Genomic DNA, 17,154 nt, shown 5'->3' with positions numbered 1-17,154 from the left:
AATTCTCTACAACAAAATGCACAACAAATATTCTCCAAAAACCGCTGCATCTTATGTGTGATGTTCGAATAACATTTACAAACAATTTGATATAAATTGTACATTTAAATCCTCACTTGAGAGTATAAAAATCACTTTTGATGTACAGTGCTTTGCAACCAACAACTTACCGCTGGTTTGGTGCTTGTTCACTGGGACGATTCTAACTGGAACATCCCCCCTCGTAAGCAAGCTACGAAAACTAGCCAATAAGATGCCATGTTAAGTAGGTGAAGGCAAGACAAACTCAACCCAAAAACCCATTTGCTTAACAATAAAGTGGCAAGGGGAATCACCAATATAACCTTTTTACATATGTACAGGTGAGCTGGTCTGACAACTGGTGCTTAAAGTTAGAGAGGGAGATATCTCCAGCTTCAATGATTTTTGCAATTCGTTCCAGTCCTTGGCAGTCTGACGGACGAATATGGGTTTGGCAGATGCCAGGAGAACGCTACCTGCTCCAATGCATTGTGCCAACTGTAAAGTTTGGTGGAGGAGGAATAATGGTCCGGGGCTATTAACTGCATTTTGATAGCTGTATTACATTCATTTCTAATGCTGTCTAGTGGCGAACTTGTTGGTTGATATTAGCAAACTTTCTCTAAAATACTGTTCCTCTTAGCTCATTCTTGTCTAAGCAACTTTGAAGACTGGTAGCAAGACTGACAAGCTCTACTACAATAATACTACAGGGAATGACCCTACATTATATTATACACTGGGGTCCCAAATTATTGACCCCTTGATAGCGATGGGCAGAAATGACTGAGCTTTATTGTATGCTCCAAAAATTGGGAAATGATTTTATACTAATACAATTGCTCATAGAAAGAGAATTTGTTCAACAAACAAGATAGGGGCCAAATTGAATTACACCCATGTTTTCAGTACCTTTCAATACCTCACCTTGAAAGGGACAACAGCGCTGAGCCTTCTTCTAAAATGTTTTGCTGTGTAGAACACACATACAGAATCCTTCCAGATCCTTGATATCCTTCATCTGTGCTTATCGACTGCCCTCTTCAATTCAAACCACAGGTTTTCTTTTCTGCCCGTTTGCACTTCCAGATTCCCCCTTCCATTTATGTCCCCATCTGTGGTAAATCCACCCTCATTCCCTCTTCTGTACCTTTTCCTATTTTCTTTCCGTAGTCGTGTAAGTAGACACCACTAATCCTACTACCTTCATCCATCTCAGACTTACTCCCACCTGAGATACCTGCCATGCCTACCTCGGTCTCTGCACAGTCAAAGATAGAACAATGAGAGCTATTTCACTGTATAAATGTGAAGCATCAGCTTTGCGTTTCCACTCACTATCAAATATGGTAGTGAGAGGAAGCCCACTGGACTGCAGGGAGAGAAGATAGAACGAGATGGATTTTAGCCGACATTCTGCAAATTCTCATCAATTAAACAGTTTTCTGTTCTCAAAACTAGAATCCGTTATAACCCGTGTTTATGTGACCGATGTGAAATGGCTAGCTAGTTGGTGGTGCGCGCTAATAGCGTTTCGATCGGTGACGTCACTCGCTGAGACCTTGAAGTTGTGGTTCCCCTTGCTCTGCAAGGGCCGCGGCTTTTGTGGAGTGATGCTTCGTGGGTGTCCGTTGATGTGTGCAGAGGGTCCCTGGGCCCAGGTTGGGGCGAGGAGAGGGACGGAAGCCATACATTTAGCCGGAGTGCAGATGTGAATTTAGATATTGCACACGCGCACTTTAGTTCCCTAACAGAAATATGCAGATGCACGCTAGAAAACTTAAATAGGATCTCGCTAGCTCGTGCTTGGCTCTGCCCACCTCCTTCCCTTTTCTGCCCACTATGACTCATTTGTTCCCAATGGAAACGACAGGCTGTGGTCCATCTTGGTTTAGTTATAAAAAATATTTGGAATGCAACTGCGTTAACTTTCGAAACCGACATTTATGACCGAACACAAAAACAATAACCAGCTTTTTGTCTTTGTTCTCTAGCAATCGTGTGTTCCAATCAAATTGACTTGTTGCTGATCCCCGCTTCTCCATCCCATCTATGTAAACTTTCCTGCAACAACTAGACATGGACAATGTTAATTGGCAGGTGGAATGACGCCCAATGAGGTTGCAAGCTTAAAGTGGGAGGCGGGGTCAGGTCAGTACAGTATAGTCCAATGAGGTTGTGTTTTGGCTCGTGACAGCTTGTCAAAAAATAGCTGAAATTATACAAAACGTTCAGAAAAATCACTTTAATCATTCTAACACTGACTTGTCAATTGTCATACATTTTCCATGTCTATGGCTTCATTCTGTAATAACATCTATCCCTTTCCCGTGTTTTATACAAATCTATGCATTTTTCTGGAGAGTTCTCTTTACAGCACGACCAAACTTCAAATGTATTTCATATTTCAATACAATTTTCCAATCAATATTTAAATTAAAAAACGTAGCTATAAAATTGCAAAATATAAAACACTTAAAATTCTACTGATTCTCCAGGTGAAAATATTTATCACTTTACTATTACATAAATTCAAGACTAATTGTAAATGCCAGTCTTTGTGCTATCATGCCAACTCCTTTTCACTCATTGTCATGCCATGTTAGGCTCAACTATGAGCAATGGAGTTGGCATTATAGCACAAAGTCTTGAATAAGACAGATGTGTGCATTATCTGTCAAACAGCAAAATACAAAACACACTTGAATATTGAACCACTTATTGATCAAATATCCCTCAACTACAATTAACATCTGAACTGACCATGTTAAATTAAATCGAACAATAAAACCTTACTGTAAAAGTAGATACACTAAAAAGGCTTATTGCCCAGTTGACATGCAGGACAAAGGCCAAATAATCTTAGCTGCCTGTGCTGGTGTTCAAACAATACTGTATCTACATGGAGTCTGGAGATAGTTTGACAGGTCAGTTGGCTTTAGTGGTGGGGAAGTGGCAACTTCGGCAGATCATTCAGTCTTTAGTTTATTTAGTGATTTAGCAGTGCCATTCTTCTCCATGAAGTCCCTCAGCTTTGTGGGGAAGTCTGTCATGACCCCTGTGGCTCCCAGGTCAAAGGCTCTCTTAAAGTCCTTCTCATCATTCAGCACCCAGACATAAACCTGAAATGTAAAAAAATAAGAGCCCATATTATACAACGCGACTGTGATAATAAGCAAACGATAGCAGTTGTTAGAATGGCCTTACTTGTATTCCCCTTGCTGTTAGGTGATTGAACAGAGCTCTTCTCATCAGCAGGCTGCATGAGAAGGTTTAGATCCTGATTAATGAACCTCATCATTTATGATACATATCAACTGTACTGGACCACAGCCAACCACTGATCAGAAGTAAATGTAATGCCATGTGAGCTCCTTCTGAAGGGTGCAATGGAGCAGTTGTTCCAAGTGGAGGGTACAGTAATCTCAGACTATTACACTTACGTATCTGCCAGCCAGGTGATGACATGCTGACTCCTGGTCATCTTATCAGGATCCCTCATAAGATGTCTGTGGAATCAAACACAGGCAATACATAAGTGAAAATAAAGGAATCAAAAGCACACTTCTTAAACAGATCAATCCTCTTTTAAAGGATAGAGGAGGTTTTGAGAGCCAATGCTAACTAGCGTTAGCACAAGGACTTGGAGTCTACAGGTACACCTGCACTATCCATGAGTTCATCTGACTCTGGGTAAGAAGAATAATGTACAGAATCTCACAATATCCCTTTGAAAAAGGACCCTCCGCTGAACAAAAAGAAAAATGGCTAGCTTATAACAAACCACAGTGGCTTCAACCTCTGTTTACATCCAGATTCAGCTGCTTTAAATGGAAAGGCATTTATTATTAATCCATATGATCCCTGCTGTTGGGCTTACTTCCAAATTGGAAAGTATTTATAATCCAGAGAACAAACAGGCATGTTATTCGAAACATTTAAATTGTGCCCAGAGATCAACTTTCAAACAGCAACCTGTGGTTCCTGATAACAAGAGATTGAGAGGGAGGAGAGCCAGTGAAGAGAACAAATCTCACTTTGTCACATGCACCGAATACAACAAGTGTAGACCTTACCATGAAATGTTTACTTACAAGCTATTAACCAACAGTGCAGTTCAAGAAAGAGTTAAGAAAATATTTACCAAAAACAAAAAAGTAACAATAACGAGGCTACATACAGGGGGGTACCGATAGCGAGTCAATGTGCAGATTAGTCGAGGTAAATTTGTACATGTAGGTAGGGGTGAAGAGACAATGCATAGATAATAAACAGCGAGTAGCAGCAGTGTAGATTTAGCGCTCCGGTACCGCTTGTCGTGCGGTAACAGATAAAACAGTCTACCTCCCCTAACAATACCCTCATGGAGTTTGACAACATGAGGGTATTGTGAGGGGAGGTAGGGCACCACTTATCTTACAATAAGATACTTGACTAAATATCTACTGGTTAGAATCATTGATTACATTTATGATTGTAAAATGACAGCTTAAAACTGAAATGGTTAAAACATTTGCATGCCTTGCAAGAACAACAACTACCCTAATAATCCTGTTTACAGACATCTGATAATCAAGTTGCCTGATGGGAAAAATGCAGAAAGTAAAAATAAACGTTTGAAAACAGTGACCATATCATTTTTGGTGGAAGCCTATTTGATTCAGAGTTCGGACATATAAAGTTGGTATTTGTAAACACTTTTCGAACTCACTTCACGCAAGCCTAAGAGGGAGGCTCCTGCTGCTCGTGATAGCACATGTGGAGATAAAATACACAGAACTCCGATATTTTTTTTTTTTTAAAGTGTTAACATGTTCTAATAAATCGAAAGAGAAAAATATATTTTTTTTTAATAAAACAGATGTAAATAAAAAAAAATGTAATGCTAGGTATGCAAATTCATATTTTTAGCAGACCCTCCTTAACCAGTTAACAGTTAAATTAGTTCCAAACTGTAGAATTACGTGATAGCCTTAAATACTACGCATGCATACACAGAAATGTTTCATTGTGAGCATAATTGAAACATATAGCAAGCATATCGTCTCACAGCCAAAAAACTATATTTAAGCATTAAGGACCGAGGGGGTGTGGTATATGGCCAATATACCACAGCTAAGGGCTGTTCTTAAGCATGACGCAACGCAGTCTGACATACCACGGCTTTCAGCCAATCAGCATTCAGGGCTCGAACAACTCAGTTTCTAATATTGAACATGCAACTCCTGTAATTAAAGTAGCCAATGTGTTTTTACATTTTCAATCATTATCCGAAATGCAAGTCGATATTTTCCATATGTACAAAAAGCTTTTCTCTAAAATGTAGTGAAAAAATGTGTTTACCTCCCTGGTAGAGAGCATTTCTCCTTTGCCAAGATAATCCATCAACGGGACAGGTGTGGCATTTCAAGAAGCATGATCATTACACAGGTACACCTTGTGCTGGGGACAATAAAAAGGTCACTAAAATGTGCAGTTGTCACAACACCACAGATGTCTCAAGTTGAGGGGGAGTGTGCAATTGGCATGCTGACTGCAGGAATGCCCACCAGAGCTGTTTTCAGAGAATTGAAAGTTAATTTCTCTACCATAAGCCGCCTCCAACGTTTTATAGAATTTGGCAGTACGTACAACCGAATTTGGCGTTGTGTGTACAACCCCACGGCCGCCCTGAGGCAATAGTAGGGCAGACATAAGCTACGGACAACGAACACAATTTAAATCGATGGCAAATTGAATGCACAGAGATACAGTAACGAGATCCAAAGGCCCATTGTTGTGCCAGTCTTCCTTCGCCATCATCACATGTTTCAGCACGATAATGCACGGCCCCGTGGCGCAAGGATCTGTACAGAATTCATGGAAGCTGAAAATGTCCCAGTTCTTCCATGGCCTGCATACTCAGACATGTCACCTATTGAGCATGTTTGGGATGCTCTGGCTCAACAGCGTGTTCCAGTTCCCGCCAATATCCAGCAACTACGCACAGCCACTGAAGAGGAAAGGGACAACACTCCACAAGCTACAATCAGCCTGATCTACTCCATGCGAAGGAGATGTGTCGAGCTGCATGAGTCAAATGGTCACACTAGACTAGGACTGTGTATCAGAACCACATAAAAAAAAAGAAGTTCTGTGACTAACGGACGCATATCTGTTTTCCCAGGCATGTGAAATCCATAAATTAGGGCCACATTTATTTAAATTGACTGAACTGTAACTCAGTAAAATCTTTGAAATTGTTGCATGTTGCGTTTATATTTCTGTTCAGTACATTTCAACAGTGAATTGAGGTATGCTGGAACATTTTGAAGCAGAGCTTTGCAAACAAGGGGGTAACGAAGTGATCGACAGGACTGAGGTCCAGCCGACCTTCTGATGCAGTGATGAGTCTTAAAACGGTCACCTGTAATAAAGCAAAGGACGATATGGTAGAAGGCATCCAAAGGTTTAAAAGTAGTGGCTGCTGCATTCTGGTAAATGGTGTCACCATAGTAAAGAACTGGCAGGAAAGTTGACTGTAGAATGTGCTTCCTGCGGTTAATGGACAGGCAAGCTCTAAACTCAACAAAAAAAGAAACCTCACTGTCAACTACGTTTATTTTCATCAAACTTAACATGTGTAAATATTTGTATGAACAGAAGATTCAACAACTGCGACAAACTGAACAAGTTCCACAGACATGTGACTAACAGAAATTGAATAATGTGTTCCTGAACAAAGGTGGGGGGGGACAAAGGTGGGGGGGGGGATCAAAATCAAAAGTAACATTCAGTATCTGGTGTGGCCACCAGCTGCATTAAGTACTGCAGTGCATCTCCTCCTCATGGACTGCACAAGATTTGTCTCCGTCTTAGGCATCTCACAGTACGGACATTGCAACTTATTGCCCTGGCCACATCTGCAGTCCTCATGCCTCCTTGGAGCATGCCTAAGGCACATTCACGCAGATGAGCAGCGACCCTGGGCATCTTCCTTTTGGTGTTTTTCAGAGTCAGTAGAAAGGCCTCTTTAGTGTCCTAAGTGTTCGTAACTGTGACCTTAATTGCCTACCGTCTGTAAGCTGTTAGTGTCTTCACGACCGTTCCACGGGTGCATGTTCATTAATTGTTTAGGGTTCATTGAACAAGCATGGGAAACAGAGTTTAAACCCTATCCAATCTGAAGTTAGATTTTTAAGATTTATCTTTGAAAGATAATGTCCCTTTTTCAGGACCCTTCTTTTTCTTGCTGAGTTTGTCTAAAAGAAGTCCACGTTAAATCTTAGCTTCTAAACTAGCTCATCAGTAAGTTTTTTTTTTTAAACATTAGATCTTTATCAATAAAAATGTTAAGATATTTATAGGCAGGAACCCGCTCGGTGAGAGTGGGGCAAAAAAGTATTTAGTCAGCCACCACTTGTGCAAGTTCTCCCACTTAAAAAGATGAGGCCTGTAATTGTCATCATAGGTACACTTCAACTATGACAGACAAAATGAGAAGGAAAAAAAAAAATCATGAAAATCACATTGTAGGATTTTTTATGAATTTATTTGCAAATTATGGTGGAAAATAAGTATTTGGTCACCTACAAACAAGCAAGATTTCTGGCTCTCACAGACCTGTAACAACTTCTTTAAGAGGCTCCTCTGTCCTCCACTGGTTACCTGTATTAATGGCACCTGTTTGAACTTGTTATCAGTATAAAAGACACCTGTCCACAACCTCAAACAGTCACACTGCAAACTCCACTATGGCCAAGACCAAAGAGCTGTCAAAGGACACCAGAAACAAAATTGTAGACCTGCACCAGGCTGGGAAGACTGAATCTGCAATAGGTAAGCAGATTGATAGGAAGAAATCAACTGTGGGAGCAATCATTAGGAAATGGAAGACATACAAGACCACTGATAATCTCCCTCGATCTGGGGCTCCACGCAAGATCTCACCCCGTGGGGTCAAAATGATCACAAGAACGGTGATCAAAAATCCCAGAATCACACGGGGGGACCTAGTGAATGACCTGCAGAGAGCTGGGACCAAAGTAACAAAGCCTACCATCAGTAACACACTACGCCGCCAGGGACTCTAATCCTGCAGTACCAGACTGTCCCCCTGCTTAAGCCAGTACATGTCCAGGCCCATCTGAAGTTTGCTAGAGAGCATTTGGATGATCCAGAAGAAGATTGGGAGAATGTCATATGGTCAGATGAAACCAAAATATAACTTTTTGGTAAAAACTCATCGTGTTTGGAGGACAAAGAATGCTGAGTTGCATCCAAAGAACACCATACCTACTGTGAAGCATGGGGGTGGAAACATTATGCTTTGGGGCTGTTTTTCTGCAAAGGGACCAGGACGACTGAGCCGTGTAAAGGAAAGAATGAATGGGGCTAAGTATCGTGAGATTTTGAGTGAAAACCTCCTTCCATCAGCAAGGGCATTGAACATGAAACGTGGCTGGGTCTTTCAGCTTGACAATGATCCCAAACACACCGCCCGGGTAACGAAGGAGTGGCTTCGTAAGAAGCATTTCAAGGTCCTGGAGTGGCCTAGCCAGTCTCAACCCCATAGAAAATCTTTGGAGGGAGTTGAAAGTCCGTATTGCCCAGCAACAGCCCCAAAACATCACTGCTCTAGAGGAGATCTGTATGGAGGAATGGGCCAAAATACCAGCAACAGTGTGTGAAAACCTTGTGAAGACTTACAGAAAACATTTGACCTCTGTCATTGCCAACAAAGGGTATATAACAAAGTAGAGAAACTTGTTATTGACCAAATACTTATTTTCCACCATAATTTGCAAATAAATTCATTAAAAATCCTACAATGTGATTTTCTGGATTTTTTTTCTCTCTAAATTCATCTGTCAAAGTTGAAGTGTACCTATGATGAAAATTACAGGCCTCTCATCTTTTTAAGTGGGAGAACTTGCACAATTGGTGGCTGACTAAATACTTTATTGCTCCACTGTACATCCAATGAGTGAATATGTAGCCCATCTGAGAAAAATGTCCATGAATTACAGAACATATACTACCGGTTAAAAGTTTTAGAACACCTACTCCTTCAAGGGCTTTTCTATATTTTTACTATTTTCTACATTGGAGAATAATAGTGAAGACACCAAAACTATGAAATAACACATATGGGATCATGTAGTAACCAAAAAAACAAAAAGGGTCAAACAAATCAAAATATATTTTATATTTGAGATTCTTCAAAAAGCCACCCTTTGCCTTGACAGCTTTGCACACTTCAGTTACCATAGTAACTGAAACAGTGCCATGTCCAGATCTAAAACATTGGTGCATATCTAGAATAGAGTTATTATTAGCTGGGAGTGGGTCAGAGACTAATACTTTGGCTAGGCAAGATAACTTGGAGATTGGACAGTAATTACCTAAATCAGAAGGACCTCCCTGCCTTTATGTAGCGGTTTTCAAAACCTTAGGGATAACACCAGGAGCAATTGTCAAGTTAAAAGATTCAACAACGAGTGTGGCAGGAGGCTGTAGTAAGAAGAGGTCAAGTGAACCAGCCCCTGTGGATTTCTTTACGTCGATCTTTAGCAAGGCACTTAAAACAGACATCCAATTGGCTCATTCATCCCCCCTTCTCTCTCCTGTAACTATAACCCCAGGTCGTTGCTGTAAATGAGAACGTGTTCACAGTCAACCTAATTGGTAAAATAAAATTACAATTAAAAATGAAGAAATCTTTATAAAATAATTGCCTCCACATTTCTATAGTTGAATTTTGGCTAGGCTACTTTGAAGCAAGGTAAGACATGCCTCATAATGTCAAGTAAAACGTGTCATACAAACACTAGAACCAAGGAGGATAGGTGTTACATGTAAAAAAAAATATGGCCTAAGTTAAGTGGGTGTGTGTGTATGTGTCTCTGGTTGTTGCATACTTAGTGACGATGGAGGGCATGGGGATCTCCAGGAACTGCTCTTTGAGGGGCACAAATGGCAGAAGGCCGGTGTAGAAGAGCCCCACCAGCATTAGAACCCTGCGCATGCTGAACAGCACTGGGATACGAGGGTTCTACAACACAGACAGGAAAGTACAAGGTGGTGATAAAAACTAAGTCCACAATCCAGCTATCCTAGTATGACAAAGAACTCTGTCCTCCTATTTGCTAAAAAGGTTCTTCCCAAACACCCATCAAAAAAACATTTATATCTAATTTCCAATTTTGTGTTGAAGGTAAATATTTTCAAGCATAAACAGATTATATCATTATACAAGGAAATGAGCCATTAGGTACCTCCTTGTAACACTTCTGCACAATCTGGTTGCTAGAGTTGCCCCAAACAGTGATGTGTTCTCTGTCATACTTCACAACCAGCTCTGAGACCTGCAGAACAAACGAGTTCACAACCCACAATGAGAACAACCATTTGATGAGAACACTTACCCCATCACACACTCAAAGCACCCACTTCTTTCCTGAAATGTCTAACCCCAGGCCACACCTTCTTGATAAGGGTGTCATTGTTGACCTTGATGTCAATGTTGACAGGGGTCTTAGGGAAAGCCTCAAACACATCCCTGAGAAGAGGAATGCGTTTGTCCTCCCCTCCCTCACAGACGCATTCTGTAGACACACACAGGGAAAAATTAAGAACACATCCACACCTGCCAAAGCAGCATGTACTACATACAAACAGTGATATTCACCTCTCTGGAAAGTCACACCAAGCTTGCACAAGTAAGGAGGCAGATCCTGTAGAGAACAAACACATTTTATCATGCATATCCCTTTTTGTGTTGTCACAATACCAGGAAGTAAGGAAGAAAAAGAAACAAAACATGAAGCAGACTTAATTATTTCAGGAAAACAGTTCTGTTGGAAAAAACAGCCTTATGTCACCCAGAGTCACATGTTTATTTTGCAAGCTATAGCACACAATATTTTATAAAAGTAGGCTTTAAAAAAGGACCATAGAGTTTATTCTGCCTCATGTACTCTATCTTGCCAAGGAAAATCCGGTGTCGTATTATTCCGATACTGGTATCGTGACACTAATCCCTTGAGATTTATTCTTTGGTCAAAAATCAGATTAAACTTTTGACAGGATCTATTCTAATAGGGAGATAAATGCAACAAAAGACTTGGAAGTAGAATTAAATGAAAGCAGAGTTCAAGACCTGGAAAGTGGCGTCTAAAATAGCTCAAGACAGGAAGAAAGGTAGGGACCATGGAGGCCTTACGGACCACTTGCCTCAATGAGGCCTAGGTAAAGTACGTATATTTTTTATATGGCTGTTGAGAAGCCAACCTTGCGATACTCACGGCGTAGGCCACGTCAGCGATGTAGGCACTGATGCCAGTCGACCTCTCCAGGTTGGCATCGTGTGACACGACCACCTGCTCGTCCTTGGTCATGTGACAGTCCAGCTCCAGCATGTCAGTGCCAAGGTCCACTGCACTGGACACATGTAAAGGAGACAATCACACACATATACCCCACCAGCAGTAAGTTAAGGATAGCATCAACAAATCTAGACAGGGTAAACACACGTAATGGACATCAACGCTGCTTGCTGAACAGTAAATCTTCCTCCCTTATTGGGATTTATTGTGCGTCCTCCGTCTTGCAAACACACGACCACCCTCTTGACAATGCCATAGCCAACTACACCACCGCAACGCTAGCAAGTCGATGGCACAGATGTTGGCATTTCAAGCCAAGGAGTGAGGCTAACCAATTCAACTCGGTTACCCACACTTCAAAGTGGTGTGCATTTACCAAAATAAGTTATAATGCATATTTCGTCTCTGTTTCATCATTTTCCTTCAATGCAGCTCACCGGACAAGGCAACCGAGCCTGCGAAACTTTGTCCCTCTGTACGTGTAGCCTATCTATCTATGTTGCCGCCCGTAGCATTGAGCTAAATTGTGAATGGTCCTGACGCACCAAAAATAAGTGTCAAGGAAAGCCAGTTTGGATTTGAATTCACACCAATCACATCAAAAGCAAAACACCATTGATAGAAAACTTGAATTTTTACATTTATGTCTTTGCCCTCCGGTGGCTAGCTAAACTCATCCCTTTCTCAAATTAGCCATGGATGGAGATAGGGATTTGGACTTGTGGTTTTAATTCAACATACAGGCCAATGTTTATAAATGGCGATTCTGATATAACCATTAATTTATACATTGTGCACCTGGCCCTTGAGAGGATGAAAGTTCAATATGTAGCTAGACGTAGGCTAACGTAGGCTAACGTTTACTAACTTGCTCATCGTTGCCCATGAAGGAAGTTAGGCAAGCGAGCAACATTTTAGCCAAGTAACCTAGGAAAACAAAAATAAGAGTACTGATTCTCAATTAATAGCCAATAATGACAAAGCAAACAGGTTAAGAAACGTTTGGAAATGTATTACAAACAAAAAACTTTACTTATTTAGACAAGTATTCAAACCCAGAGCCCGACCTTGAACATCTCAGGAGAGACCTGAATATAGCTGTGCAGCGACACTCCCTATCCAACCTGACAGAGCTTGAGGATCTGCAGAGAATGGGAGAAACTACACAAATACAAGTGTGCTAAGCTTGTAGCATCATACCCAAGAAGACTTGAGGCTGTAATCACTGCCAAAGTTGCATCAACGAAGTACTGAGTAAAGGGTCTGAATACTTATGAAAATGTGATTTCAGTTTTTTTTTTATATTTGCAAAAATGTCTAAACCTGTTTTTGCTTTGTCATTATGGGGTATTGTGTGTAGATTGAGGGGGGGGGGACGATTTCATCCATTTTAGAATAAGGCTGTAACGTAACAAAATGTGGAAAAGGTCATGGGGTCTGAATATTTTCCGAATGCACTGTGACCGTGATCGGTGGCATGGCATATGAACTAACATGTCATAGAGCAAACAACGCAATTACCAACATATTATTTTTCTCAATGACTTTAACCATGAACCGCTACTGCTCCTAATTGAACATTGTTGGTGTCATGTTATTATGGCAAAATATGGTCTGATCTGTCAGTTGCAACAGCCACACACAGTCCATGATAAAGCACTCCAGCACACCGACATGACATGATTTATACTTTTGAGTCTGGACTACTATTACACACAATCATCCTCTACTAGCAATAAAACAAACTTGATGATACGAGTCATTTTGGCAAGCTGAAGAATACATTCAGCAGAATTATATTTTACCCATAAGGACATCCAGTCCCATCTGCCTACTTCCTCCATAGAGAGTGTAGGTTCACCATCAATTATGTTCCATGTGTTATCTGCTTATGGCATTGCTTGCTGTTAGTCTGGATATTTAGGCCAACACAGGAGGATTAGGCTATGTTAAACATGACATAACATGATGCAGCACGAGTCAACAGGAGGATATGGACTTGACTCACTGCTTGAAAGCTGCCATGGTGTTCTCCAGGTTTTCACCTGCCCCTGCAAATACAGACATGACAGAAAGAAGTTCATAAATTAGAGGTGCCCGAAACGAAGTTGGTGTGAGCCAAGTCAGCGAGATGTCTTGAGGTACAACACTGCCTTTTGTAGTTCCAGTTTCATGGATGTGTCATGTATGGATGAAGCAAGATTCCAGCAACACTCACCTCCACGATGGGATATGTGTCTGCTCAGGAATGGCTCTCTCTTCCGCCGATGCAGCAGTGTTGGGCATTTCAGTAACAAGGCAGAGGTGAGCACATACCCCATCAACGTAGACAACACGTAGACAGCAGCACACATCTCGGATTCTCCTTTAGCTCAAATGGGAAAGGTAACATGTATGGTCAAGCATAGCTATACTAGCAAAGACTGATAAGTCACCATGATTCAGCTTTAAAATGTACACGTTCATACTGCTGTACAGTAGCCCAAAATTGGACTAAAGTTGCCTGTTACTGCTTAGTCAAAGGACCTTACATGTTCTGTTTGGAAGCCAAAGTACTCAAATACTCCATCTAAACGTGAATCGAATCTCAATTGCGGTACAGTTCTAGAAACAAATTCCTTTCATATCACATCAAAATAATGTAATAAATGCAAAACAAACACTTAATGTAGAACGTTTTAACCGGTTACAATACATTTGCAGCCGACAGTTTTTTTCCAGTGAGAACACGTTGTTGGCGTCTGTCTTCCGTTTTACACACAGGTGTTCGGAGACGCAGATAGCTAACTAATTAGTACAGGTAAAGTCAGTTCACTCGGTCTTCCGTCTGTTTCCGTAACAAGGAAATATAGCGATGTTGGAATCCGAACCCTATTAAAAAGGTGTCAATTTAACCTTGTCGATATGAAAAAGGTCCTAAAGCTTCCAAAACAATACCGCAAGCGATGCGTTAATAATGTTCAGACCGAGCTTCGGGGCTCTTAACAAAATCACCCCCTACAGAAGCTGCCTTTGTGCAATGCAATGGAACCAACGATTTATATACATACTTGAATAGAACTGAGTCATAATCATGAGCTAGCTTTACGGCACAGTACAGTACATGTTGTACATGAAGATACAATAATGACAAATAGCTAACAATAATGACAAATAGCTAGCAATTGAATGACAGATACCGTCCGTGTAGATGGGCTAAAACGTTAGTGAATGTGTTTAGCTACAGTAGTGTGAGCCAACAAATTGCATTTTACCTTTGACAACAAACTCACTTTTTTCTGGATATGTGGAAACTTCTGCCCGGTAAACGCCAAGGTTTATGCAAGTCCTGTCTGCTGAACGCTATTACAACTGCAACCACAGACAGAACAATCTTTACTTCAACGACAGATGGCGTAAATCTTCTTATTTGATTTGGTTTAACCGAGGTTGGCATACAATAAATGTGGCATTACCGCCACCTACTAGACTGGAGTACAACTCCCTTGTACTTTTCATGAAAAAAATAAAATAATAAAATCAGTAAACAAAGCTCCCGAGTAGCGCAGCGGTCTATGTGCACTGCGTCTCAGCGCTAGAGGCGTCTCTACAGACCCTGGTTCGAATCCAGGCTGTATCACAACCGGCCGTGATTGGTAGTCCCATAGGGCGGCGCACAATTGGGTTAGGGTTTGGCCGGGGTAGGCCGTCATTGTAAATAAGGCTAGTTATTTTTATTTTTTTACATCGAACACTACACTAACACATAAAAGAAAGTAAAAACACCACCCTACTCCACTATTTAAATCCATGTAGTCCTACCTAAGTCCAACAACCTGAAAGGATGGGACACCACCACTTAACACACCCTGTAACTCTTCTGATGTCAAGTCTCGCACACCCAAATACCTCTCTGCAGCTGCCACCATAACCTCAATTTTCTGCGACTTATGTTCCATTCCTGCAGAACAGTTGATCACCATTGCTATAAATGCTAAAAATCCAATCTTACTGAAACATATCACTTGTTGGTTTATCCCTCTGTACTGGTACAGATCTACTACTCACACACTCCTCTCAGGATCCCTACCCCTTGACTCGTCTTCCTCTGCATGACAACTTCTGCACTACTCTAACCCTGGAAACCTCAACCTGCCTCTCTCGCACGGGATATGTCTGATCCCCAGCCCCGTGGGCACCCCTACAATTAACACATACCCCTACTTTCCCCAATGCTCTACACATGTCTTTGTCTCGTGCCTTTCTGCACACTTCTCACACCTAGGAACCTCCCTCCTACACATTGCTGCCACATGCCCATAAGCTTGACCCCTGTAAGAACATAATGTATTTAGCACAAACGCTTATACAGGATAACTTATATATCCTAACATCACTTTGTCGCGCAAAGACTCAACATCAAAACTCAAAAGAAAGAATAGACAATGACTCCTGTTTCACCACTCACGCAACCCTGTCTGCATCGCACCAAACGACAAGCATCACAAACACCGGGAATCTTCCCCTTCATTTGGTCAACTTTTACTGCTACCCCAGTAATCACTCCTTTCAATGGTGTACTTTTCTTGAGAGCAAAACAATTCATTTGACGCGGAGCGCCTTTCTCTCTTTGACCATCAGAAACAAACAATTATCACAAGACCACTTCTAATTACCCTCACCGATACCCCAGCACCAAACTCTGTTTTCACCCTCACTGAAACCACAAATGAATCAGCAAAAAAGGCAAGGGTCCACTTTTCCCAAAATCTTTACTCCTACTGTCACACTCATCTTTATCCTGAACCTCAGTGCAAGCCTCCGGCCCCGAGAACTTTACCACACCTACCATTTCTCCTCCCGTCTTCAGCTCACTCTGCTTACACTTTCTATCATTCTTCTTTAAAACAGATTTCCCTTTTTTCCGCTTTTTTTTTACAGATTCAAGCTCACCCTCTTCCTCTCTTTCTTTCTCTTAGACCTCCTCTACCTCCCTTTTACTCTCCATTCCTCCTCCGTATTCCAAGTATACGTCTACTTATGATAATAGTGCACTTCTCCTGACATACATATTGTTCTTGCCTTCTCAAGGGACGCCATTTAACCGACTGTCACAATCTCCGTACAATCAGCACGAACCCCTCGGGATGTAGCGCTCAACAGTGCAGCTGCTTCGTCTTGACGTCTTCTTTATAAAAAGCTACCACGATGCTTTTCAATTTCAAACAAGCGTGCTCTTCCATCCACGGTCCACGGTCTAGCTGCATCTGCAATCTTCTTCTTCTTTGGTATTTAATGGCGGTTGACATCCAATTGTTGCATTACCGCCCCCACTTGGACTATAATATACATCAGTATACTTTGTGATACAAAGGGGGAAAAGGAAAGAAATAAACAAAAAATACGTATAAAAAAAATACACCCATTCCACTACTTTGACCCTATCTGCTCCTGCATCATGCCAACGGCCAGGGAGGACAGGACACCACCACTCAACCAGTTGACACACACAACTTCATACTTTCTTCTACATAATCTTATGTCCCATGCCTTCCTGCACACATCCCACATCTTGGAATCTCCCTCCAACACGCTGCTGCGACATGACCATAAACATTGCACCTGAAACACCACAGTGGATTTGGCACACTAAGCTCTAACAGGATAGCTGATATATTTTAACATAACTTTGTCGGGTAAAGACTCAAAACTAAAAAGGACTGACCATGATTCCGTTTCACCACACTCACCACCAGGTCTGCACCGTACCAAATGGCAGGCGTCACAA

At 41.4% G+C, this 17,154-nt stretch overlaps 1 protein-coding gene across 4 annotated transcripts; it reads right to left on the bottom strand.

Moving 5' to 3' along the window:
- Positions 1-2,251: 2,251 nt before the first annotated feature.
- gdpd1 (glycerophosphodiester phosphodiesterase domain containing 1) lies at positions 2,252-16,637 on the bottom strand. 4 transcript variants are annotated; one of them, XM_065024660.1, is made up of 12 exons: positions 16,436-16,637; positions 14,642-14,738; positions 13,606-13,763; positions 13,396-13,438; positions 11,307-11,442; positions 10,691-10,736; positions 10,486-10,607; positions 10,278-10,367; positions 9,921-10,054; positions 3,465-3,530; positions 3,229-3,280; positions 2,252-3,143 (listed from the first exon to the last, which is right to left on the bottom strand). In XM_065024660.1, the coding sequence occupies exons 3-12, from the start codon at positions 13,739-13,741 to the stop codon at positions 2,991-2,993; spliced, it is 978 nt and encodes a 325-aa protein (XP_064880732.1). In that variant the 5' UTR covers positions 13,742-13,763; positions 14,642-14,738; positions 16,436-16,637; the 3' UTR covers positions 2,252-2,990. The 4 variants fall into 4 exon arrangements, with proteins under 4 accessions (XP_064880732.1, XP_064880731.1, XP_064880733.1 ...); XM_065024659.1 differs by having other exon boundaries at positions 16,449-16,637; XM_065024661.1 differs by having other exon boundaries at positions 13,606-13,758; positions 14,660-14,738; positions 16,449-16,637.
- Between the last annotated feature and the right edge of the window lie 517 nt (positions 16,638-17,154).

Source organism: Oncorhynchus nerka, linkage group LG11 (assembly GCF_034236695.1).
Source record: "Oncorhynchus nerka isolate Pitt River linkage group LG11, Oner_Uvic_2.0, whole genome shotgun sequence".
Lineage (NCBI taxonomy): Eukaryota > Metazoa > Chordata > Actinopteri > Salmoniformes > Salmonidae > Oncorhynchus > Oncorhynchus nerka.
Note: the sequence above shows the minus strand (reverse complement) of the source record. Positions and strands in the feature narration are given on the sequence as shown.